The sequence below is a fragment of the Podarcis liolepis genome, assembly GCF_965112155.1.
Source record: "Podarcis liolepis genome assembly, chromosome: 2".
NCBI classification, from domain to species: domain Eukaryota; kingdom Metazoa; phylum Chordata; class Lepidosauria; order Squamata; family Lacertidae; genus Podarcis; species Podarcis liolepis.
The window spans coordinates 101,837,459-101,865,151 of NC_139555.1; the positions used below are offsets into that span (position 1 = coordinate 101,837,459).

The 27,693-nt window shown below is 42.6% G+C and overlaps 1 protein-coding gene across 8 annotated transcripts in view; it reads right to left on the bottom strand.

The window, feature by feature from the left end:
- PTPRG (protein tyrosine phosphatase receptor type G) overlaps positions 1-27,693 on the bottom strand; it is a 536,428-nt gene that overhangs the window by 127,588 nt on the left and 381,147 nt on the right. For all 8 annotated transcript variants that reach the window (XM_083491124.1, XM_083491123.1, XM_083491119.1 and 5 more), the window contains exon 6: positions 11,272-11,338. In XM_083491124.1, coding sequence (XP_083347250.1) covers positions 11,272-11,338 — 67 coding nt within the window. The remainder of the gene's footprint in view (positions 1-11,271; positions 11,339-27,693) is intronic.

Below are 27,693 nucleotides of genomic sequence, written 5' to 3' on the forward strand. Positions count from 1 at the left end.
CTAGCTTCGGTTCATAACTTTCTGGCAAAAAGAAAAACCCCGAAAGTGAATGACATGTTAAATTCATTCCTTTTTCCTGCTCGGGAGGTTATTAATCCCTTCCCGGTACCATTTTGTGACTGGGTCACATTCTGACAGCTGAAAAGCAATGTTCAGTCTGTCAGGAGGACGTTTTGGTGACACTGCTTAAACAATCGGCTTTCTGGAGCACTTGTTGTAAAGTAGAAGTGAATGCCTGAAAGTGGAAGTACAGATCCTGCGCAGACATTCAAAGTGCACGCACACAGGTCCTGCTATCCATTCGCTCGCCAAGCGAAAATTCACTTATCTACACGTAAATCATTATACCCAAACCTCATTATTAACACAGCCGATTCAGATATCCAAAGACTAGTCATTTGCCCATTTCCTTATTTCCTTGCCTGTTTGTGCTTTGCTGATCGGCAGCAGCCATTTGTGAACAGAAACCACCCAGGGAAGGAGGGAGATTGGATGAATCAGACAGTAGAAGAGATTGGACAAATATCCCCCCCCCTTGACTCTCTTTTGCTGGTTGGCTGCAGCCATTTCAGGAAGAAACCACGGGGAAAGAGATCAGGCAAATCTCTTGATTATAAATATTTCCATAGGAAATAATGGAAATCATGGACTTGTGCGAACGTTCGCCTAATGAATTGTTTCCATGGAACACATTTGTTTGGTAATCGGGACCTGCGTATATATGGGGGGGATACTGATTGGGAGGGGCAGGATCTGCACCTCTGGCACACTCAATTTCCATGCTTTGGTGGGCATGCCTGCATAGCTGTAGAACCCTAAATGCGTAACCTGAAACCCCACAATTCTCCTCGAGAACACGGACATCTTGGATCTGGAAGGTTTCAATAACGCTTTTGGTTGGCATGCATATCTTTGGTATGATAAAGTCAACAGTGCCTTTAAAAATCACATTGTCAGAAAAGCATTGTTTAATGTTTGGATAAGATATAAAGATCTATTGGAAAACAAAACCCCTAGATGGGTGTCACCAGTGGAGGCTAAAGCAGTGAAGAAACTCAATATGGAGGTCGGATGGCCGAAGTATTGGGAAATTTTAGAACAGGATGGAGATAAGTTCAAACTACAAAGTCAGGAGAAATTGAAGCACAAAGTAGAAAATTGGTTCCAATATCGCCAAATAATGGAATTTTTTAAACAGGACAGGAAAGTCGGTTTTCAGGTGGAAAAATCAAAATTAGAAACCGAACTGTTAGAACCCAATACTAAGAATTTATCTAGAATGTATAACTTGTTGTTGAAATGGAACACACAGGATGAAACAGTTAAATCGGCTATGATTAGGTGGGCTCAGGATGTTGGACACAACATTATGTCAGCTGACTGGGAATGGTTATGGAACACCGGTATAAAATTTACGGCATGTAATGCCTTAAAGGAAAACATTATGAAAATGGTATACAGGTGGTACATGACCCCAGTCAAGCTGGCAAAAATCTATCATTTGCCCGATAACAAATGTTGGAAATGTAAAGAGACTGAAGGTACCTTTTATCACCTTTGGTGGACATGCCCGAAGATTAAGGCCTTCTGGGAAATGATCTATAATGAAATGAAAAAGGTACTTAAATGTACCTTTCTTAAAAAACCAGAGGCCTTTCTCTTGGGCATTGTCGGCCAATTGGTGACAAAGAAAGATAGAGCTTTTTTCATGTATGCCACAACAGCAGCAAGAATACTCATCGCAAAGTATTGGAAGACACAAGATTTACCCACTTTGGAAGAATGGCAGATGAAAGTGATGGACTATATGACACTGGCCGAGATGACAGGCAGAATCCGTGACCAACGAAAAGAGACGGTGGAAGAAGAATGGAGAAAATTCAAAAGCTATCTTAAGGACTACTATAAACTTAATGAATGCTAAAATGCCGTGGTTTCCAGAAACAAAGGGGTACAGGGATATAAGGTCAGACTATAAAAGAGGACTAAGATGATAGAGATTGGAAAGTAACAATTGGGAGTTGCTAGTTGAACTATGGACATTGGGATGCAGAGAGGGGGGGTATGGGGAAGTCCAAGAAAAGAGGTTTATGAAAATATGTTTGAAACTATACGTGTATGTTTGTCATTTTTAGTGTTTGTCTGTTTTTCTTAAAAATGTTGTAAAACCAATAAAAATTTTATAAAAAAAAAAATAAATTTTATTAAACAAACAAACAAACAAACAAACAAACAAACAAACAAACGTGTTAAAGGGGAAAGCTTTTGCTGCTTGAATAATACTTAAAAGCCTGATAATAGTCTTACTTCACTTTTCTGGGCCAGGTTCAAGCTTTATACAATAACGAGGGCTAGAAGTTTCCTGCTAATTACTTAAAACAATTAATTTCTGTGCCGGATTCAAACTTTATACAATAATGAGGGCTAGAAGTTTCCTGCTAATTAATTTAAATAAATGCTGAAAGAAATCTGGGCGAAGAGACCATAGTTCAACATGCTAGACAGCTTTTACATGCAAGTGTTCCTGGTCCAGCTGAGTTAAAATTCAGATAGCAGGGCTGAAAAGGGCATTCACAACAGACATTAAAGAGATGCTGCCAGTCAAAGTATACCATACTTAAAATAGATGGTTTCTTGTCTTGGTAAATGCTCTGATACAGCAGCTACATATATTTGAATAATTCTCATCTCCTTAATCTTCCAAGAAAGTCACTGAGAGTAGAACTATGCCTATTTCTCCATCTCCTGAATATAGCAGGCAACTATATGGGATTTGCCATAAGGACCATGATCCAGAAAAGACACATTCTGCATCCTTGGATGCTCTTTCTGAGAAGTGTCACCTCAGCTGCCCACACAGAGCAACTAAAGTACCACTTAATCTGCCGCAAGTGTAAAAAGCAGATATAGGGTTTTGGTAGAATTGTTTCAAGAAAGACTGCTACCAGAGTAGTCCAAGTTTCCCTTTTGAAAGCATTTTGTTTTGTTTTTTTGGGAGGGGTTTACTTATATGTGCTCAGATGTGTAGCAATGCTTGGAATGAACTGACTGCATTAATTCAAAAATCTCTCTGTTACGCCTCAAGGTAGTTCCCATAATTTCCAGGTGAACTGAACATGAATTAAGTTTATTTTCTGGTGGAACTTTGGGTGGTTGTTAATTCAATTCCATTTTAATTTTAATTCAATAAAGTATATATATTGGGCTTTCATTGCACTTAACTCTGGGATTGATTGTGGCCACTGCCCTTTATAAACCACTTAGAGGTTTTCTTACAATCAAGCCGTAAATGATGTTGAATAAAATTAATAAATAACATTTACCATCGGAAAAGTGAAGCTGCTGTTTAAGATTAAAGATCTTAACTGCGGGGAGAAATATTACGTTGTTTGTGTGCTTCGATGTTTTTCTAGGCTTCTTAAGTATATTTTACATTTTAGCAAAGCAGTTTGTAAAATTCTAAGGACCGGAGGGGGGGGGGGAGATGCCAAGGACCATGTGAATGAATTATGAATTGAACTGGAACAGAATTAGTTCCTTTTTGGAATGGGTGAACTGGAGGTAGAACTAATTCCTTTTAAAAATTAACTTTCCACAATGGATGCAACACAAAATCCTATATCCATCTCCCAGTTATCCATTGAACTACTCCTTAAGTTTCCACATATTGGAGAAACATGGATCATCTTGGCAGTTTCCTACACTCCTCTTCTTCCTTCATCACACATCATCTCAAATTGCTTTCTTCTACAGTGGTACCTTGGGTTACATACGCTTCAGGTTACATACACTTCAGGTTAGACTCCACTAACCCAGAAATAGTACCTCAGGTTAAGAACTTTGCTTCAGGATGAGAACAGAAATCGGGCTCCGGTGGCGCAGCAGCAGCAGGAGGCCTCATTATCTAAAATGGTGCTTCAGGTTAAGAACAGTTTCAGGTTAAGTACGGACCTCCGGAACAAATTAAGTACTTAACCTGAGGTACCACTGTATTAGAATGCAGGCTTCACAGAGTGAAATGGGACTGAATCCCATTTAGTAAGTGTCCTGAGAGTTGCAACCCTGGTCTGCAATCCTATACACGTTTACATGGGTCCATTGAACTCAATGAAACTTCTGAGTAGACATGTATAGAAAACACATAGTAGTGAAAAATTAAGAGTATGAGTGCTGCTAATGGGTGCAAATAACCCCAGAGCAAGAATTGGTTTTGGGAAGTCAGGTTTTGGTATATGTGCACATGACTAAGGCACCACACAAAATCAGGACACTGAAATGCAAGTGCGAATTTGTTCTCCTCTGTTTATTTTTACTAATTAGCACAACTGTGGTTATTTGCAAAAAGCACTGAAGCTTGCATTATTTTCAAGTGCCTTCTTTAATGTTTCTAAAGGAAAATTAATAAGTATCGCAGAGGCATCATTAGCAAATAGGAAAATGTGACAATAAAATTAGAGACACTTCCAGTGTAAGTGGACTAAGCTGTTATTTTAGCTCTTGTCCTCAGAAGCACAAGCAACTAGCATGACCTACAGCAACTGTACTTAACTTCAAGGTGGGGCATTAGTAAGTAAGAATTAAAAAAACAAAACAAAGCACACAACATTAATATCCACCTTTTGGTATCTTTTTCAAGCACAGCGCTCAAGGAGTTTAATTAACAGGAGAAGAGAAATATACAAAGACAAGGGGGTCATATGCATCATTGTTTTTGCCGCTTGAGTAAGAGAATTAGCCAGAAAAAGAAAAAGAAACTGGAGCCTAGAAGCAAATTAATTCTCTCTCACACTCCCACTTCTCATAGTTACTGCTACTACCTATGGAAACCACTTAATGCTGTGGTCCACCTTGTGACAGGGTGTGTTGTCAGAGGCATGTCACATTGGTGCTCCAGTGTCTGAACTGATCTGTTCAAGATGGCAGCAGTGACCCACAAGGCTCTGAAAGACCTGGTGCAAAGCTAGCTAAGTCAACCTTCTCTAACCTGGTACCCTTCAGAATTTGCTGCACAACCACTTCCATCATCTCTGGATTACAACTCCCATTGTCTTTAACCATCTAGCTATACGGGCTGAGGCTGATGGGGGATGTTGGCAAAGAGCAGGTTGGGGAAGGATGAGCTAGGCATTCACTGCTCTTATGTTCTCAAAATGTTCTCAGGGCCAAAAGGGACATGGCTGGACCCCCACTGCAAGCGGGCAGGTTTCAAGGAGAGGGCTGATTCTGATCAGAGAACATGGTGGGTTGGGCCAATCTGTCAGGATTGCATGCAGGAGCTAGACCCCGTGACCAGTAGAGCTTCGCAGGACTGGGGCCTTCCTAAGTTTGTTCTGGAGAGGCAAGGTATGGCCGCTTGGTAACTCACTGCACCTGGTGGCAAGAGCCGGGAAGGGATATAAGGTCAGCATTTCCCTTCGGCTCTTTTCTTTGCCACAGCAACATGTTGCCTGCCTTGCTGCATGTGGCTTCTTGCTTCCTGATCAATTGGAGAATGCACCAGCATGCAACCAATCTCTCCCCTGCCTTTTTCATGCCTCTCCTGGTTCTGGGAGACAGGGGGAGGGGAACTTGTTGCAGCAGCAGGAGACACCTGTGACTCTTCACCAGCCTGACCCATCTCTGCCTCATGGCCTCCCTCCTCCCACTCACCAGCTTCAGCTTCTGATTCTTGACATTTCTCTGCCACAGGCTATCCCAGCTCATGAAGCCCTGTTACCCCTTTCAGCTTCCAACACCACCTCTTGCCCATCTTCTCCCTTTGACCACCCATTGTCATTCCACCACCACTCCCCAGGCTCTGAGCCGTCTTCCAATGGGGGTTTCCCCAGCTGGTTCCTCCCACCATTCTTCTGGGTCCAATCAGTCTGACATAGAAATCCTTTTTACTCAAATTGGCATTTGGTTGGCAAGGGATTGTGCAAGGTGGATCTAGGCAAGCTATAACTTGGATAGGGTGAGCTATAAATAAAATATATCTGCACCAGCAGCAAGACCGCAGTTAAGCACCCAATAATGCCCATTGCAGGTTGCACCCAACCAACTTGATACATGTATTTTTAATCTTTATTGGAAGCCGCCCAGAGTGGCTAGGGAAACCCAGCCAGATGGGTGGAGTACAAATAAATTATCATCATCATCATTATCATCATCATCACCTTTGGATCTCCTTTGTCTGCTTAAAGGAAATTAATACATTTAGAAAACCTGGGGAGCAATCTTAACCCCACTTGCCCAGGAGCAAACTCCATTAAGTTCATTGTTAGGATTGTGCTGTAAACTTCTAATTTTCACTGAATAAATTATTAAGTTATGCATTTGTAATAAAGAATGTTTCCTGAACTGACAGGATATAATTTTCAAAGCAACTGGTCTCACAGACAGAAGATTTGGAGCTAAGTTTAGTTTCTGGGCAGATCTTCAATACTCTCAAGCAAAGGAAATCCATACTGTTCTATAGACTGGGGATGTGTCTTCTAAGATCCTGAGGTCATCATTTGAGGCCCTCCTCCAGATACCCACTCTGACAGAAGTTCAAAGAGTGGCAGAAAGACAGTGGGCTTTCTCAGTTGTATCTCATTCCCCATTTACAGGATGTTCTCCCAAGTACTTCATGTAGCCCTTTCTGACAGTAAGAGCTGTGGAATTCCAACAGTGGAATAGACTCCCATAACTGGTGGTGCACAGGTTTTTAAGCAGAGGTTGGATGGCCATTTGTCATTGCAGGGGGTTGGACTAGATGACGCTTCCACCTACACGATTCTATGATTCTAGCCTACACAATAATCAGCTGGAATGTTACAGGAAGCAGGCCCATTTTACCATACATATTTGTCTCTCAGCATTATACTAATAGCATGAACTCTATGCACTTGAAACTCTACACGGTTTCTAAGTTGGGGCTGGATGGGAGAACAACATATTAGCCAGTCAGCCCTACCAACAAGCTATATCTTTACTTTAATATTTGTACCCCATCTTTCTGTTCCAAACGAGGCCTTCAAGGCAGTCCTAAACACCAGCTTTGGCACGAACCACAAGAGCTTGATTACATTTCAAAGCTTATTTCTCATGTGTTACATCCAAATACCTTTTCAAAGGCATGTTGGCAGAAATAAATATCGGGGGAAAGGGGGAAACTCTTCGATAAGGAGAGCATTTAATCTTAAGCCAGTCATGGGGGTTTGGGGGAAAAAACAACAATAAAGGGACTCCTGAGATATGCAGGTTAAAAAGACTCAGGTGGGTCAAACTCCTTTCACATCTGCTACTTGGATCAGAGATCACACTTGCTTGCTCTGCCAAGTGTTTCTCTGTCTACCACGAGAGTTCTTTGGGAGTTGTACAAAGGTTTTATTTTCCAAAGAAAAGGAGCTACAGTGGTGGGCCTGAGATCAATATGTGTATAACCAGCTTGCTGTGTTTCCTCTTTGTGTGTTGATAAAGGGGTTACCATTCCCTAGCGCCACACAGAGGAAGCCAAGCTGAATGGGTGTGTGCATGTGAATTATTTGTGTGCAATGTGTGTGTATGTATTCTGATCCTACCCACTTTGGATTTTGGCTGCCCAGTGCCAGTATGTGTCCTCTCTCCACACCTCTCTTGAGACAACCTGACCCCTGTGGGGGAGAAGAATGGTTCCCTGTGCCCACCTTATGGGATCCTTCTGCAATGCAGTCAACCATATCAACCTCAATGTGGTTTATTGTGGCACTGAACCATGGGCTACAAAAATGGCCAGGGATTTTACCACCCTCTGGGCCTGCCCTTCCAGTAGTGACATGGAAGCATGGCAAAATTCACACAAAGGAGATAGTCAGGAGATGCAGCAAAAGTTGACACCTTCTGCTATGCAAATCCGGTTGCCTTCCAGTGATGTGATACTGACCTTGGTCAGCCCTGTCCATAATAAATGTTGGGCTTAACTAGGTCAGAGTTTTGCATCTGAACAGCAACTTGATATATTAACTGTTCTACACTTTTCTAGAAGAGCTGCCCAGGGCTGATCAAGCAGTGGCAGCATGATTTATTCAGACGCAGATATTGTAAAAAGCATAAAAGTGACTCAGATGAATCCTGCTGCCTTTTTATCATAGTTGCTCATGCCGATTCTGGCACACTGAACCTCCTGGTGAACACTGCAAAGTGTGATTGGGAAGACATAAAGATGTGTTGACATTGACAGATGATGACACATACTGGAGATCTGCAATTGACCACATCTCACTGCTATGCATATACCACATGCGGGCAACTTCAATACTTCGTGGTGCCTTCCAGATGTTGTTGAACTGCAACTCCCGTCAGCTGTAGCCAACATGGCCAATGGTCAGGGATGCTAGGAGTTGTAGTCCAACAACATCTGGAGTCTGATTACTTTTGTTTTATGGCATTCACCACAGCGATTATCAGTGTACAAACAGTAGGTGTACAGTGCAGAAGCAGAACACAGAGAAGCTGGTAAGACAGTGTTGAAGAAAGAAGTCTGAAATCAGAAGCTGCTTCTCTCCCCCCCCTCCACCCCTTTTGTTTTATGGGGATAAATTGCTTAGAACTGGAAATAGCTGCAGTACCTGCCTGAGGGCAGGAAAACATGGAAGAAACCTTGCAAGAGTTCCTCTTTATCCCAACGCTGCTAGGATGTTTGGCATACAGTGTATTTTTCTTCAATAGTATTTTCTATAGTATTTCTGGTAAAAGAAAACTTTCTGCAACATTAGGATTCTAGGAAACTAATTCTTGGAGACGAAGAAAAAAGAAAAAAAGAAAATAACCAACAGCAGCAAATTCTGCATTGATTTTTTATGTTGACATTTCTCTATCATCATTACTAAGCTGGTGACAGTGTGAAGGGCACAATTATTTATGTTCCATCAAATTAGCCTGTAATTCAAATCCCTGACGATATCTCCAGCCTAGATAGTTTATACTCCTGCAGAATGTTGTTTCTGACATTACACATCTTTGCTAATCACTGGAAGGACATGGGAAAGTGAGAAAACTTTGACATGAGGAGATGGCTGCAAGATTTTCACCATCTGCTGGTACCGACAAGGGTTTCATGCATGTTCTGATTAAAGGCATGCTATATAAACAGCACATGGATGAGGCTGTTTATTCCAGACTTGGGAAACCTGTGGCCCACCAAATGTAGTTCAGAGTCCAACTCCCATCAGCACCAGTCAAAATGCTCAATGGTAGGGAAGATGGTAGATGTAGCAACTGGAGGGTCACAGGTTCTTTAAAGTTGAAGATGTTTGGGGAAGGGAGTTTTTGACAGCTGTGGTTTCTACTGTCACCACAAAATGGTAGCCTGCCAACTAAGGTGAGAAGTAAGGCCAAGAAGCAAGAGATTGGCACAGCAAGGGGAGCTGAATTTTCCATGCTGCTTTGAACTAACGAACCAACACCTTAGCTGCAAGCTTATCCATTTATTATAGAACTTGTTTGAGCAACAGCTGATCACCATATCACAGAGCTCCACCATCACCCAAGTGAAGGAACAAAGATTTTTTGCGTTAGCAAACAAGGATGCATCCTGCCCTGTTTATACCTCCACCCTCCCAAAAGCCTTCAACACCCCTGTTATGGTGGACAAAATTGAGAATTTAATTCTTTCTCATTTTCAGATTCTTATGAGGAGGTAGGTTTCCCCCAACACACCTGCTCATTTCCCCCACTTGAAATGTGAACCCCTGTTGAGAAGGAAGCAAAATATACATCTCTTGCCCACCTAGATTGTGCGGTGTGCAGGACTGAAAAATCATTATTATGTGGGGAGGGAAAGGCATGCCAGGGAATGATATCGCTATGTACCAGACAATATTCTATTTTTGAGGGGATGAAGTATACCTGCAAGATACAAGTATGATTAGGCGCCAGCAGGTATTCCAGCAGCAGATGGAAATGGAATGGGATAGTTTCAATCATCTTTGAGGGGGTTGAGACCTTGAAATACAGAGCGGGTAGGATGAAAGACTACAAAATATTCCGGGTCACTTAAATGCTAGGTTTGACTGCAGTGTCAAATTACGTAATCACCACAATAGCCCAATTCACTCTTTCGTTCTTTCTTTCTTTGGTGCGCCAGAGTCTTCTGTTGCCCAGTGGGAACTAGATAATAACATCTATTTCTGCAGAAAACAACATGGTTTTCATCTCAGTGTGTAGTTTTTACTTCACAGCTGAAGACTACAATTTATAAATGGCAACAAGCGTATGGAAAATTCCTTAAATGAAGGACTTCGTGGTGTGTTATTGTTTAACCCCTATTTTTCACTTTCTCTAGATTTATTGGCATTCACAGCTGCAACATTAAATGACTCTGAAAGCAGAGCAATTAATCCAGAATCCTATTTGTTTTAATCTAACACTGTCAACTGGTTTTAGGTTTCCAGTCAAGAGAAAAAAAATGTTTGTTAAGCTCCACAGCTCTAGCTAATGTCTAAAGACAATCCCCTAGAAAAAGGTGTGAAGATGTTTTATAGACTGAACAGAGATTTATTAGGGTACCTAACTCTGTTTCTGCAGATGCCTTGTGAATTATAATGAGATTATTAAAACTTTTACAAATCATTACATTAAAAATCTGACATGGCTGCTTTTGAAATTAGACCGCTTCTCTGTAATTGCTAATGGTGCATTACTGGTGATAAGGCTTCGGAAAAATTTCTCAATAAAAACTTCTTCAAAAATTTAAGATTTATTTATTTCACTACCCCGTTATAAATTCAAGGATAATAGGTTTATGTGCATCAGAATAGCTGAACGATCACATTTATGTCAGTGATAGAAGACGTTCTCTTGCTGCAAACTTTAATTAATTTTCACAGATAGTTAATTTTCTGTTTCATTATCATCTCCCTAAATTTGAAAGACAAACAATTTATAAACAAACAGAAAACTTTTAGAGGGGGAATGAATTTCCAAGCAAACAGAAAATTAGCTGCAAGAATAAAACGACAACCAAAGTAGTAATACACCTATCTATTGATTGGCTTGGCTTTAAAGAACAATTTATGATAAACATATTCCAAAGTTCCAACTAAAAAAAGACACTTTTTAAGAAACGGATGTCAGTCCAAACCTATTTCCAGGTAACAAATGACTTTGGGCTTCATACAAACCAAATAATAGCTTCAGTGCCCTTAAACATCAGGGGATGAAAAATATACACCTCAACATGTCCTTTGAAAGGGTGACCCATTCCATTAAGGGCAATATTCCAGGCCTTCTACTCTTCCCAGCAAAAGGTAAATTTAAGCAGCTACTTACCATGATGTACGACACCCTTCAACCCGTGGATAATAGGCTCCAGTGCGGGATTGTCCCTCTGATTGACCTACATGTAAATAATACATGATTGGTTAAATCTATTCTGGCATCAGGCAGAAGAAGAGTCTCAATTTAATCTTCTAAAGGAGAGGAAAGATGCTATCTAGGAAGCTGCTTAGTCTTTATATTTAAAACAGGTCTTCACCAAACAATGAGCACTTAAGATTTATAATATAATAAAATAGGTGACAGAGACTAAATCATAAGAAAGTCTTCAGAAGGCATTAACACATTAGAAATATCATCATAACCTGGGAAGGGGGTGGGAGGAATGAATAGTTGATAGCTCTACACTTGCTTCTTTCACTGCCACATATAAAAATGTCTTAGATAAATATAGAAATATCAAGTGATCAAAGAGCAGCCACGTTTTTCCAGGCAAGAGACTTAAAGGCATAAAACATGGAGGTCAACCGAAGACGATGAAGTTCTTCTGAATTGCAAGTGAGGTGGACTAGTCCTTGATAGAACGGAAAGCTTTTATTTACTTCATCTTCTGCAGATTTTGAAAAGGCATTTATTATGTCATTTATATGCCACCTTTGTGCCCAGGTGCCCAAGGCCGTTTACAAGGTTAAATTACTAAAATAAATAAATAAATAAAGAGTCAAGCTAGCCTTGTAGAGTTAGAGAAGGGACAGTTCAACTGGGGCAGGCCCTGATGTTGTCTTTGCCTCCCTCCCTCATTCTCATCTTCCTTCCCAGAGGGCAGGTGGTGTCTGCTGGCCCTGTGGGGTGGAGGGGATAATCTGACTGGGGCAGATGAATGCCTAGAAAAAGGACTAAGAATCATCTGCAACATGGCAATTGCAGAGACAATTAATTTCTACTTATGTTTTTTGTAGCAGAGGGTTTACATATATCGCTCTGCACTTGCAAATGCAAATGACCAGTCTGTGGCCTGTGCCGATGGTGCTGTAAACCTCACAGAAAAGGTTCCTACACCTTTGCATCCAAACTATAAGACCATCTTATTTCACATTTCAACTACAACGTTTGCCAAATGCCCCCAGAAGGTACATGTGAAAAATGACCGTTAGCACGTGCATCTGTCAAGAAATCCAATGATTTGGGTATCTGCGTTAATGGTCAAAATTGAAAAGGTGCCCTAGGCCAAACTCCAATCTATAGGATGACCACCAAGCAAGTTCCCATACAAACAGGAATTCTCATTCATTTCAGTTGAGGGGATTGCTCGTGTACACAAAGGGATTTGTGGATACATTGTGCTCACAATGTGGAAAAGCTGGTTTTTACTTAGAAACCCTGTTTTCCTCTCCTCCTTCCGCGGACTCATTAGCATTCTACAGGAGATTCCTTGGGGGGGGGGATGCTTCTTGTATGTACACACTATGGGAAGGCACTCAGTGCTGCTGGTGGGTTAATTAAAAATTAACACAATTATGACAAACTGATGCAAGCCGGATAAAAATTAACACAATTATGATAATGCAAACTGGATAAATCGAAATAATTGTACTCGCTTTACTTTCAGAAAGGGTTCAGAGGAGCCTGAGCTGACCTTCCACAGAATGTATTAGCCACAGTGGGTCAAATAAATAGTGCAAAAACGTGTCTGCAACTAAGCGCTTTCAGGAGCAGGAGTTTTGAACCCATCATCCACCCTTTTGCTTTCTCACAATAACTTGTACCCTCTTGAAGTTGTTCCTCTCCCTAAGGGAATCCAGACCTAGGTTAAGAGGGGAGCTGTAGATCAGCTGTAGAACATCTGCTTTGCATACATGCAGAGGGTCCCTGGTTCAATCCCTGGCATCTCCGGGAGAGACTCCCTGCCTGAAACCATGGAGAGCTGCTGCCAATTGGTATGCTCAACCATGAACTAGATGAGCCAAAGGTCTGACTCAGTGGTCCTGGAAACATACAAAAGTTATGTGCCTTGAAGGAGAGCCAAATAATGGACAATTGTGGGTGAGGCAATGGTTATACCCTGGTTCCATAAATTTTGATGTGCATAATACAGTGGTACCTCAGGTTACATACGCTTCAGGTTACATACGCTTCAGGTTACAGACTCCGCTAACCCAGAAATAGTACCTCGGGTTAAGAACTTTGCTTCAGATGAGAACAGAAATCGTGCTCTGGCAGTGCGGCGGCAGCAGGAGGCCCCATTAGCTAAAGTGGTGCTTCAGGTTAAGAACAGTTTCAGGTTAAGAACAGACCTCCGGAACGAATTAAATACTTAACCCGAGGTACCACTGTATGTGTAATATGTAGCTCAGCCACAAGGACTTGTACTCTAACTACTTGTTATGTTTCCAGGGGCCAGAGTTTGTGGGGCACCCATAATTCATGGAATTAGTAAAAGTTCGGATTAATCAAGGTTTGATTCAGTTTAGAGTAACATACCAGCCCAGCTTGATGTATCTGGCTGGGACTAAGCTATTAAGAAACAAAGCTGAAATGGCCAGTCGGTAACCCATCAATAGAGGCCACCCATAAGGCAGAAGTCCCTGCTGGGCACAGAGCAGGAGGTTGCCAGCATTACAGTGGACGATGATGTAAGCGGAAGGGGAAGTTGCATTTGGCAAAGGTTTCTGGGAAGGAGGAGAAGGCGGGCAGAAGTCATGTAGGCTGGCTGCAGCAGGCTGCAACAAAGGGACAGGAGCATGGCTGGTTTCTCTGTTTGCAGACCTAAGCCTACTGTTCCTAAGAGAGAAGCAAAGAATCTCATTGAGACGTGCATGCTGAAAATCCCTCCATGTAGACTCAGGCTGTATAATTGTGTAAATAAAACCATTTATAATAAAGACACTATAGTCTCTGTTGTGCTTCATTCCAAAGGAAACACAAGCCCTGGGTGAATGCCTGGAACACCCTGGAATCTTGACATTGCTCAGTAGAGATTGCGGGTGGCCTGTAACATACTGGATGTTCAAGGATGCCACTGATTTTACTGATTCTTCTTCATTATGTCCATGGCAGATGGCAGAAAAGGGAATTAGAGCTAGTCTCGGGCACAGCTCGCAACTAGCCTAGTGACTTTTTGTGGCTCTCACACTCACTTTCCTGCCTCCAAAAAGTGTTTTTCGCACTTCTGATGTGTGCCAGACCTATACAAAAGAAAAGGCATGGGAATGAAGTCAGAGAGAAATGAATAACCACAGCTGGGTGAGTTGCAAATAAATCTACTGAAAGTAAGAGGTAGGCTTGCCTTCTGGGTGCAGGACCAACATCTCAACAGTTGATATAGAATCACACTGTGAGTGAGTTCCATGATTACAGCTGCACTAGATAGCAGGAGGCTTTTTGAAGAATGCTGGTGCACACACATTATGATTCCTCGTACCCAGGAAATACTGCAGAAGCCAGTTTTGCCTGCATCAGTTGTCACATTTAGTGCTTTTGCTTTTAACTGCAATGCCATAACAGCCAGTAAACCATCATAGCTCTAGGTATGGGTAGAAAATAATTTTGTTTGGTCCACATTTTTAAGTTGTCCTCCTTGTTGTTCTTCTGCAGACAGAAGACCGTTTTATTTTCAACAGGCCTTTGGGAACTGACTGGAAAGGGCTTTATATGGTGCTGTGATGAATTTGTTGCTTTCGTTTTCGATTTATTTTTATATTGTTTTAATTCTATCCGGGTTTAATTACTTTTTAATGATGATCTGCTATAAGTTTTTAGTTTTTCTGTATTTTTATCTGTGGTTTGTATTTTTATCTGTTAGCCGCCTTGAGTCCCAGTTTGAAGAAAAGGTGGGCTATAAATAAATATAATAACAATACGATAGGTATTTAATTATGCATTTCGTGATAAAATACACATTTAAGAATGCATCTTTTAATACTAATTTTTGTACTGTACTCATTTTTTGAAAAGTTTTGAAAATTAATGCAGAACAGACTTATGAATAAACACATGTGGAAAACTGACACAGACTGGAAACAGACTGATCCATCCATCTCCAGTTCTGAGAGAGCTTGTGTGGAGAAGGCAGCTGGGATCCCCCCCCCCCCCGGTTCAATAAAGAATACATTAAAAAACTATTATAACACAAAGCTTTTCTTCTTCTTGATCCATTACTTGTTTCATATTCACTCATCACTACAAGGAGCCAACTGCACATTTGACATATGCAGTAGCCATCGCACATAAAAAGATCATTCATACTCTGAGCGTTACTCCTTGCTCAGCAAATCTGCTCAAAGGTGGAACTGCAACCATCCAGCTATCCACAAGAGCACAGCTTTTAGCATTCGAAAAGAAAAGAAAAAGATTCTCAGGAAAGACTGGGCAGAACATTGCATGTATCATTTATAATTGAACAGTGCCCGTAATCCTCCTTGATGGAGACAAGTAAGGAACTACCACGCTCAGTACAGTGGGAAAAAATAAACACAGCCTTGCAGTTTCAGTGTACTATTGTGCTATTTCCAATGCTAATAGGACTTTCTCACCTTAGGGTAAATGGTACAAAGGTAAATCAAACCAGTAAAATCTCTTTGTTTATCACTTCCCCTGTGCTATTTCTGTTCCCCAATGAACACACTGTCGTAGGCAGAGTGAGCGGCTAGCGTTTAATGTGCTGACTACAAACAGCACACAATTTACAACTCACAACTGCCGTACCTTATTATGAGCTTAACTGGCCACATTATAATACATTGCAACGGAGGTCACGACGCATAATTTGGGAGAGATGCTTTGGGGAACTCAAAAGGTAGGGTAAGATTATCGCAATGTGCATTTGACATGGATCGCAGGACACAGCACACTTGGGTTTCATTTGAGGCGCCGCAATCACGGGGCAGGAAGGATAGCTCCAATTCAATGGCTGCCCCACTGGGATTTGAATCACAGGCCTTTTTCGCTCGAGTGCTAAACATGCCATAGTTTAAAAACAACACAGCCATTCAAAGCAAGCGCAGGAAAGCATCATGGAAAGGTCAGGGTTTTTCCTGGTGATGAAAAGCCATTAATTAGTGGGCTTGGTGCTCATATGCCAACACTGAGTGCCAGAATGGAGAACGCCTGTCCCTGTATGCTCCTTACCACTGTGAAGGAGGTACAAATGAATGTCCTGGTTCTGGCAGGAAGCACCAGTGACTCTGGTCTACCAAAACGCGGTGTTCTACCAAGTAACATAACATTCAAAAGAGCATGTTCTGTCTTTTTGAGAATGGAGGGGGAGAAAGAAGAGTTACATGTGAGCTGCTTCTTTCAATAACTCGGTTTTGGAAAGGGAAGCAATCTTAAGAGCTGCAAAACAGATCTTGAGTTTCTTCCCATGCCAGCTGGAAGAGAAGGAGTCAACTGCGAGTGACTGAGGATGCATGGGCCTAAAAAAAACACACCCAGATCTCTTGCTTTGGAGTAAAGCCAGGAGCAGTCTTGGAAACTGGGCGATTTAAGAGAGACAAGGAGAAGGACTCAGGAAGTAAGAGATGACTCCTCACCCAGCCTTTCTGTTGGTGAAATGCTCTGCAAGGAAAGGGAGAAATGTTACAGCCTTCCAGATGATGTAGGAAAAGGAACTCCAAAACTGCAACAAGAGCCTTCAAAGGTAGTGCTAGCACAATGGCATTCTGGGAGCCAGTGTGGTGTAGTGGTTAAGAGCGGTAGTCTTGTAATCTGGGGAACCGGGTTCGCGTCTCTGCTCCTCCACATGCAGCTGCTGGGTGACCTTGGGCCAGTCACACTTCTTTGAAGTCTCTCAGCCTCACTCACCTCACAGAGTGTTTGTTGTGGGGGAGGAAGGGAAAGGAGAATGTTAGCCGCTTTGAGACTCCTTAAGGGGAGTGAAAGGCGGGATATCAGATCCAAACTACTCTTCTTCTTCTTCTTCTTCTGGATGCCAATAATGGCAAAAGGCCCATTGCAGTTCTCAAGAGTGAGGGGCTCTGTTGCCACATTGCTCATTAGGGCTCAAGGTCCCACGTCACACAGGGAGCCTCCAGGCATAGAGCAGGTTCTCCGCTTCAGAAGTTACAGTGGTACCTCAGGTTACATACGCTTCAGGTTACAGACTCTACTAACCCAGAAGTAGTACCTCGGGTTAAGAACTTTGCCTCAGGATGAGAACATAAATCGTGCTCCGGCGGCGCGGCAGCAGCAGCGGGAGGCCCCATTAGCTAAAGTGGTGCTTCAGGTTAAGAACAGTTTCAGGTTAAGTACGGACCTCTGGAACGAATTAAGTACTTAACCTGAGGTACCACTGTATTAGTGTTTTGTGTTGCGTTTATTGGGAAACAATAGAAATTCACTCAGTACATTACAATGTGGCAAGAGGGACACAATGGAGGGGGACGCAACGGAGGTGGGCAGAGCCAGTGAGCATGGTCCCACTCTCCACCTCACACCAACATAGGAAGCTGCCTTATACAGAATCAGACCATTGTTCCATCTAGTTCAGTACTATCTACACCGACTGGCACTGACTCTCCAGGAGTTCACAGAGGAAGTCTCTATCATACCTACCTGAAAATGTTGAGGATTGAACCTGGGACTTTCTGCATGCAAAGCAGATGCTGTGCCCTTCAGCTGTAGCCCTTCCCCTAATTCCACTGGAATCTTAAGGAGCTGAACACAGGGCAGGGGCTACTGTGGTCCCCTGACTCGAAGGCTGAAAGAGACTGCCATTTTTGGAGCTGCACCTGCATTCTAATTACACTGGGAACTAGTTGAGTGTAGGCTTTAGTTGAGTTTGACCAAACTGCAGGAGGCAGTGGAAGACAGGAGTGCCTGGCGTGCTCTGGTCCATGGGGTCACGAAGAGTCGGACACGACTAAACGACTGAACAACAACAACAACAACAACAACAGGCTTTAGGAACTACATCCAATCTCCTCCTCCCAGTTCCCCATAGTTGTGGGAACTGCTTGGTTCACAGCAGTGCTATTTTTCTAGAAAAAGAGGTGCTGGAATTCACCACAAACGCCTCCCAGCGTTCTCTTATAATGTTCTCTTATAATGGCAATGGCGCCTACTTCAGAAGAAGAGTTTGGATTTGATATCCCACTTTATCACTACCCGAAGGAGTCTCAAAACGGCTCACATTCTCCTTTCCCTTCCTCCCCCACAACAAACACTCTGTGAGGTGAGTGGGGCTGAGAGACTTCAGAGAAGTGTGACTAGCCCAAGGTCAGCCAGCAGCTGCATGTGGAGGAGCGGAGACGCGAACCCGGTTACCCAGATCACGAGTACACCGCTCTTAACCACTACACCATACTCGCTCTCTGAGGTGAGGTGCCGGAACTGAGTTCCAGCTGAAAAAAAGGATGGCGAGAGCCTATGACAAACTAGGTTCTTCGCTGGTTGGACATGAGATACATACTTCTCTCCCATTCCCACCCAAAAGATTCTGGCTGCTTTCAGAGCCATTAATCTGAAGCAATTGCTTTCAATCTCATTAAATGGGCTCCGGTACTGCATTACAAAGCATTTCAAAAGAGGCAAGTAATTCGCTGTCACCTAGTCTATCGAAATCTGAAATGGCGTGCATTCTGCACCAGAAAATGAATGGCTACAATTCTGTAATGCTTTTACTTAAGCCTTTCTTCTCAGAAGTGAATTATAATTTACTCCCTATGCAACATTTGGCCCTTGACGTGGAAACCAATAATCTTCAATCTTTCAAGTCTTACCCATCTGCTAAGTATAACAGCCAAGACAACTGGCATGCCAGGAATTGGATGAAGCCAGCTGCTTCTGCAGTATCATAGCACTAATACTCAGTGACTATCCTTCGAGAACCCTGGGCTTACTTAATATTTTCCTGTGGAAGCAATTTTAAACATACCCAATATATTTATTTGCTTGTTCATTTAAGCCTGCACTTCACCTTTCCTCCAAGGAGTTCAGCTCTGTGATTTAGAGTCACAATGGATGGGACTGAGAAGAAGTCACAACTTGCCCAGCTGGCCATTTAGGAATATTATAGCACAACAGGGATGTGCAGCCACATCTTAAGAGCTACATTCACAATGAAGACTCTAGACCTTTGGCCACATAAGGTTTCTGTTCCAGATTCACAGCGAGGATTGCGACATGAAACAGTGAGCTATGGAAAATGGAGATTCAATTAATGCATGAACAAATTGGATGCAAAGTCTTGGAGCCAAAATAGTCACTCCTTTGATGCTAGCCTCAATTTTTCAGTACCCCACAGGATACCCTCCTCATATAGAAGACCAGATGTGAGGAACATTGGGGCCTCCAGATGTTGCTGAACTACATCTCCCATCAGTCCCAGCAACACGACCCATGGCCAGGGATTGTGGTACTTGTAGTACAGCAATACCTGTACTAGACTCTTAGATTATCCAGCACGGAAGGAGCTGAACTACAATTGATTTATAGGTATTGATTGATTGATTCGCAGTGTGCTTGGCGGACCTTCCAGGCCTTTCTCTTTCTCCAGTGATCAGGACTCTCCCTAAGGCCACAATCCACCTTAGGCCACACCCCCACCAACTCTGCTCTGTGCCCTTCTCAAAAGCTTTTCCCAGACTAGAATGCATCCTTGAATTGCCTTTTGCTTGTGTGGATGGAGAGATCCGTGTATGTGTGAATTCTCTGCTGGAAGGTCGCTTACTGTACAAATGTAAAAGAAACTGATGTCCATTTTCCCACCATCTTTCTTCCTCTGACCTGGCAAAAGCCACTCTCATGTGTGTCCTGGAATGTTGCCCATGAGGGAACACAGCCCTTGGGCTGAAAGGAAAGTTCCCCACCTCTGATTTATAAGTATTTTTTTACCTTCAATCATATTCCCAAGACTGTTTATATGAATACAAAAAATAAAATGCAAATACAAGCAAAATAAACCAATGCACTATCAAAAAAGAAGCAGAGAAAAAAGAAAGTTGTACCTAAAAAGCTTGAGAGGGGAAAGAAGAGGACTATGCTCTGTGTCCCCAAAAAGGTCGTAAGGGCAGGTGTCAGATGAATCTCTTTGGGGAGAAGTTCTGTAAGACTGTGTGGCCCTCATTCTTAAACATTATCGACCCCATCCAGAGGACTGCCATATCAAACTCCACTTTTAATATATTAACAGCTCAAAATATAACTTGTCAGTTCTCCTTCCATATCTACCAACACATAATTGAATTACCTCTCTACAGTTTATATGAATAAGAGTGGTTAAGGCTTAATAAAGGTCAACTTATCTACAGCAAACAGGATGGTTGTAAAAGGGAGCACATTTACACACACAGTCTAACAGAAGTAATTTACTCCAACATTAACTTCAGTATTAAAGTACTTTACAAGTGCTTTTCACACTGCTAATTCAGGTCAAAACCACTGGTATTCCATACGCTTCAGTGTTTCCCCAGTGAAAACAAGGTACATATATACTTTCAATACCCTTCTTGCATAAAGACTCTTATTGCTGCCTAAGGACCTCTTCCCCAACCACATTGTACTGAAGGTCCTTCTCCCCTTGCTGTATTCATTCATTTTCCAACAGACAAGCCTGCATCCATTTAAAAAGCAAAGTTTGTTGTTTGGGGATATAGATATCCTAGAAAACTAGCTGCCCTGTCTAAACATGTTATCAGCAGATCAGAATTAACCTCATTGGAGGTTTCACAGAAATGGCAGGATATGTGCCACATTGCAATCCTAGCCACTCAGAAGTTAGTTCTACTGAATTCAATGGGGCTCACTCCCAGGTAAAGGGAGGTTAGGACTGCAGCCTGAGAGTTCGTGTGCATTTTACACTATACATGTGCACTATACATGCAACATGAGAATGTGGTGGCTCCCTGCTTATGGAATGCTCTCCCCAGGGAGGCTTGCCTGGTACCATCATTACATTATCTTTAGGAACCAGGCGAAAACAGTCATATAGATAGATAGATAGATAGATAGATAGATAGTCATGATGTGCAAGAGGTGGAAAGTAATAGCAGCATGTTAAGTTAAATAACCAAGCCAAAAAGATACATGAGTCTAGATTTGTCCAGACGACATAAGAAAAGAAAAGAAACCAATCTGCTTTGAAAATATCTTTTTTTTTTTGTTTCTCCACGCATCACTCCACAGCATTGCGCAAGTTCACCAGTCAAAGCCAGCACCACACCCTATTATACCACTTGTCAATAATACACCCATCTGCACATTGCAATTTGCTCCAATTTAGCACTAAAGAGCGAGTTTTCCAGGGGAAAGCAACAGGACAAGGGCAAAACTGCTGAGACTCGTGCTTAGAAAGCATGGGACGAACAGAAAACCACACAGACTCGTGCTTTCTAAGCCCAGGACAAGCAGAAGTGTGGAAGAGTCTTGGATACCAACCTCTTGTGCTGTCAAAGGTTTACAAATCCCAAATCCTATATAACCTCTTTCCTTCTAAGCCCTGGTATTGTCTGTATTTGAATGGGAGTAAAAAAAAAAAAAAAAAGGGTGATCAAAGGTGTGTGTAGGGGGGAGAATCAATTCTTTTAAATCAGGCCTTTGGCTTTTAATTATGGCCATTTTGCGTTGGTACGATGTTAACCCTGCAAAAAATGTGAGGTCTGCGGAATGGCAGCTCACACTCATAACGATTAGTATCAGGAGGCACCTTCATTGTACTGTTTTTGATGCCTGTTAAAAAAGTGTTTTGTTTCGGCAAGCCTACCCAGATTACGTCATTTAATACGTATCCTTGTATCCTTGTTCTTAAACTCTTGAATTTATCAGTATTATAAATATTTGATAATGTATTTCTTTGATTAAGCTTTTTGTAAATGAAAAAAAAATATGAAAACACTTCTGCTTTAAGGAAAAACAGGACAAAATAGGAGCTGTATATTACCAGGGGGTAGGTAATGGCAAAGCAGGACTTTTTCTCCAGTACCATTACACAGCAGCAGTTCTCAAACTATTTTTCCCATGGAACACTTGAAAATTACTGGAGGTCTTGGCAGACCACTTAATAAACTTTTTTATTGTTGCTCTACAATTCAAAGCACATACATGACTCATATTTTAATAACCTTTTTGCCTTACCAATGCAACGGATGTGCTTTGGGATTAAATAAGAATATTTTTAAAATAAAAAACAACTCCCACCACTGCCCTTCCACAATGACACAATCACCGAAGCCAGCACAAAATTATGAAAATTGTTAGCCTGATAACCCAGCCCTGATCAAAATGGTCTCAAGGGCAGGTCCTCGTACACATATTCTTGATTGCTCTGCAACCTCCTCATGAGTCACCTGAACGGAACTCGTGAACCACAATTTAAGAGCTTCTGCTGTAGCAAAGTTCCCCAACCATAGTGCCTGCCACATGTCTTAGACTACAGCTCCCATCCACCTCAGCCAGCATGGATGTGCTGCCTGGGGCTGCAGGGAGTTATCATGGAATTTTAGAACTGTAGAGTCCAACCCCCTACAAAGCAGGAATCTCAACTAAAGCATCCATGACAGGTGGCCACGCAGTTCAGAACTTCTGGAAGGCACCCGGTTGGGGAAGGTTGTGTTATGGAGCTGACTGGAGTGCATGGAGCATATGCTCTTCTACTTTGCATTGCTTTCTTGCTGCTGAGAAAATACATTACTGTTCCATACTGAGCAAAGCATGCTGGAGAATACTGCATTGCAGTCACTCTCTTCCTGTCTCTGTCTCAGGGTGGGATGTGGGTGGTGCTGTGGTCTAAACCACGGAGCCTCTTGGGCTTGCTGGAAGGTTGGCAGTCCGAATCCGTGCAACAGGGTGAGCTCCTGTTGCTCTGTCCCAGCTCCTGCCAACCTAGCAGTTCGAAAGCACAACAGTGCAAGGAGATAAATAGGTACCACTGCAGCGGAAAGGTAAATGGCATTTCCATGAGCTCTGGCTTCCTTCACTGTGTTCCACTGCGCCAGTGGCTTCCTTCACTGTGTTCCACTGCGCCAGCAGTTCGAAAGCACACCAGTGCAAGGAGATAAATAGGTACCACTGCAGTGGGAAGGTAAATGGCATTTCCATGAGCTCTGGCTTCCTTCACTGTGTTCCACTGCGCCAGAAGCAGTTTAGTCCTGCTGGCCACATGACCCGGAAAGCTGTCAGCCTGAAAGCGAGATGAGCGCTGCGCCCCATAGTCACCTTTGACTGGACTTAACCATCCAGGGGTCATTTACCCTTTTACCTACTTACCTCACAGGGTCATTGTGAATATAAAAAGGGTGCCTTTAGGAGGCAAAGGAAGGCTATAAATGTAACACACCAATGAAACATACAGCAATAAATTATATAACCCCTTTTAACCACCTCTTACCCTGGAGGGAAATGGCCAGTTAAAAGTGTGCAAGCTGAGATTTTAATGCCTCTTCTTACCAGAGACCCTCTTTAAAAAATAAAAGAAAAAAACCTCTTGTCACAAGTCAATATTCATTTACAAAATTACAGAGAATATTATTTCTCTTATACAGCCATCGATAATATTTTTTTTAAAAGGCACTTTCTAGTTAACAGTTCTATCACCTACTCTTGACTACTTCTAAACCTGAATATGGAACCTCAATTCCAATGACATGTAACCATGACAGATAGAGAACCAGCAAGTTTTCTCCCTGGTGTTTCCTGAGGGCAAAGCAATGGCTGCAACAACTAAATGGTTATGGCTTGTTTTGAAGAAAGATGGAGAAGAAAGGGAGGGGAAGGAAGGGAGAGGCACCACTGGACTTTGAACCACAATCTGTTTTCAGCAAATACTGCCATGACCTTGGCTTTCAAACAATACAAAACACCAACATATTGAGGTGAGTTAACCCAGTCCCATAGTAACATGTTTCAGGTTCAGTGCCTCAAAAGCGAATCCCGCAAGGCATCAAATGTGCTTCTTCAACATTTAGGTATTAACAATCCTGCTCTCAGCAAAGAATACAATCAAGGATGAGAGAGAGAAAGGTTGAGAAGTCCCAGGCTCCCATAGTTTCACAGGAATTTTCATTCAAATGTCCTCCCTGTTTTATGGACTGTTCTTCTGTGTTTGCAAAGGTAGGAGAAAAACCTAATGGGTCTTCCAATGATTATGTTAAATAGAATAATGGGTATGCATCGATCCTTCCAGCTAATTCCACTTCAAATAATACATCATCCTGAGTGAGAGCTTTTGCTGTGATGTATTAACTTAATTCACCATCACAGCATTAGGAAAAGTATTTAACGTGAGATATTAACTAGCAATGCCAAAGAGAAGGTTGCAATTATTTTGCAGGTTATGCTAAAATGGTTTTAAAAGCCACTGAGCTCATTTAATATAATTTAGAGAGGCCTTATGCACATCAAGTTCTCTGACAGCCCTCAAGCATGTGTGGAATGAATCACGGCATTTCACAGCTTCTCATGGAATATCATCAGAAGAACATTCCACTGTGGCAGGTGGTCACTCCCTCTTCCCAGACTCAGAGCCAAAATGCACAATTGGAGCATCAGATGGTACAGCTTCTGCTGTCCTGAGTTTAGGTGGGGGTTCATATGTTTGAATTATTCCTTTTTCCTTTTATTCTTTTAAACCTAACCTCTTTCTACCCAAAAAATTTAAATGGGCGAGCCTCAGGGCACCAACACTCCCTTCTGCTTTTGATGAACTATTGTTCACAGTTGTGTTCAAACCCAAACCTGTAGGTGATCTTAAATATCCTGCAGGCCTTTTCGCACCTGGTCTGGGAGGACTGACTCCAGCTACAAACGCCGAGACTGCTGAAAAGTCCAGAGGCCATTCTGGAACACCTGCTTTGCAAGCCTTTTTCTGCCGGCGTGTATTGCCAGCTCCAAGACTCACGCTCTATGCCGCTAGCGCCTCAAGGAACCTAGCTCCTCACTGCCATAATCACCAGCTGCACCTACTTTTCCTTGTCTGTCTCATCATTGCTACCGCTGGCTTGTATGCTAGGTGGAGAGCCAAACAGCACTCAGGCAGTAGCATCTCCTGCTCTTCCTTCTCACCACCACCACTGCTTGGGGCTGAGCTTGCCAGTGGGTGCCCTGCTAGGGTGTGGGCCCTCAACAGATGCCCAGTCAAGCCAATTCTTGATGCCAACATGTGATGGGGTGAGTGGGTGAAGTTAGGAGCACTTGGTGCTGCTCCATGACTTCATAGCTTATGATAGTTTGAACTGGGGCAATGAAACACCACAGTGGTGGAATGATCAATCCCAGATTTGACTGATAGAACGTGTTCCTTGCAGCTAAGCACAGGGGGGAGGGGGAGGGGAAGGGAAGCTGAAAGTTTATTCAGAGCAATTCTGGTTTTCTGTGCTTGCTTGCTTTCCTTCGAGAAAAGAATATGGCTCCCTCCCCCTGCTTACAGCATGCAGTCTACTTATTTAAGCAGCAGTGTGCCACATCTCTCAATACCACCAGCAGTTCAGCTGGAAAAATTGCACACCAGGGGGTAACATTTTATCAGGATGAAGCCTATTTTATAAAAACTGCCATCAGCGATACATGGAGCTCTCAATACTTGGAGGGGTGGGGTGGGGGTGGAGTCACATGGATCCGTGCTTTAGTGTCACCGCAACCTGTCTAATTTAACGAAGAGAAAGACCAAGTATGAGAAGAACTATTTCTCTCAAAATGAGGAAGGAAAAGGAAAACATTTCAGGGGAGCAGGGGGTGGGGACAAATTGCAGTTCTTTGTCTGAACATTTGAAAAGGCAAAGTTTGATGTTAAGGCTGAAAATGGGCTCTTGCATCTACACCTCGGCAAAGAAGCATATTTTTGCAACTCGAAAAACCGCGTAATAAGAACAACAATTTGCAGAGCACAGCAGGTACATTTCTGTGATATATAAAGTGTGTGCAGCGGGGGGCGGGCGGGGGGAGCAGATTGTGGCCTCCATATCATAAAATGAAATATGCTTGTTGGGTGAATGCTGCTGATAAAATTGATATTCTGATAGCCTGTTACAGCTGCATTAAAATACCCCAAAAGCCCGCTTGTCCAAAGATTACATGTGGATGCCCCATGTAGGAGACATATGCTAGTTCTAAACCCCGCCACACACTTTCCCACATCAAGCAGGAACGTCTGAGGGTGTTTGTGATTGTGATTGTGTGTAAGCATGTTCAGTTAAATGCACTTACAATGTATCCACAATCAGGGACCCCAATTGAACAGGGTTTCCAGTTGTAGGAAGGCTTGTAAGTGTGTTCAGTCACATGCACTTACCAAGTTCCTTTAAGAACTTCCCACTCAACATGGGAAGGTTGAGGGTGGAGAAGGCAGGGCAAGCTCACAAGGCAAAGGGAAACGTCAGCTGACTGGGGGTGCCTACAAATTCCATTTCCTTTCCTTGTGGGGGTCTAAAGTCAAAGCACACAAGCACAGGAACCAGGTGCCACAGCTTTACCTGCCCCAAACTGGATGCCAGATATGATGTCATGTTTAGGGCAGGTGGGCATGGCTTGGGGGAAATAGCCTGGTGGGTCCAATTAGGAGCCCACCACTGCTTCATTGAGATTCTTTGGAGGGTGAAGTAGAAGTTATCTTCAGAGAGGGGTGAAAAAGACAGCCTGCTGCTTTCATGAGGGAATCTGGATTATTAAAAAGTCCTAAATAGTGACACACCTCCTGGCCAGGCAAAACAAAACGTGAGGCATCCCCCCAGTTAACTTTTAGGCTAAAGAATCTGTTCAACTTTTAGGCAAAATGACCTGTTCAATGTGGCTGAAATGGAAACAAAGGTCTCAAAGAGCCGTCCAATGTATTTCCAGTGCTGGTTCCCAGTATTTGGAGGACTTCAAGCAAGATGCTCTATGTTGGCCCTTAAAATATAGATCCAAACACACACACACACACACACACACACACACAAATCTTTCTGATTTGCTTGTGGAGTGTTAACACAGCTTTCCATCAGTCATTCATTCTTCCCATACTTTTCAATGCACTTCCCCATTACTTTCCAAATTGCTAAATAGTTTTTTTCAGAAATGGATGAGCTAGGGCAACAAAGCACTTTAATCTACTTGAGATGCAAAAACCAGTGTGCATTGGAATGCCCCTCACAAAACACTCAAAAAGAATTCAGAAAAAAATAATCCAGAGGGTTCCATTTTTATATATCAATTCAGATGGCATCCTCTACAAATTCACCACAGCTGCTTTACAAGATCTTCACATCCTACTGCAGTGCAAATGTACGGTTGTTGTCTCTCCTGTGTATTGAAAATACTTGTCCTCTGCTGGTGCAATGTTACATACAAAGGAAAGGCCTACAGGTCAAGCTGTTCAAGTGTTCTTGCTTTAAGTTACCTAACAATTTGTTCCATCTTTCTCACAGGCATTTCCAGTGAGTTCTGCATTGTGTATTTAAAAACAAATAGGGAAATAATTGTCCCAGCAAAGGGCATTTAAAGATGAGTGAATGAAAAGTGCAGGAAACCCGCTTTGTTTTCTAAAACAGCACAAAGAAGCATGCAAGC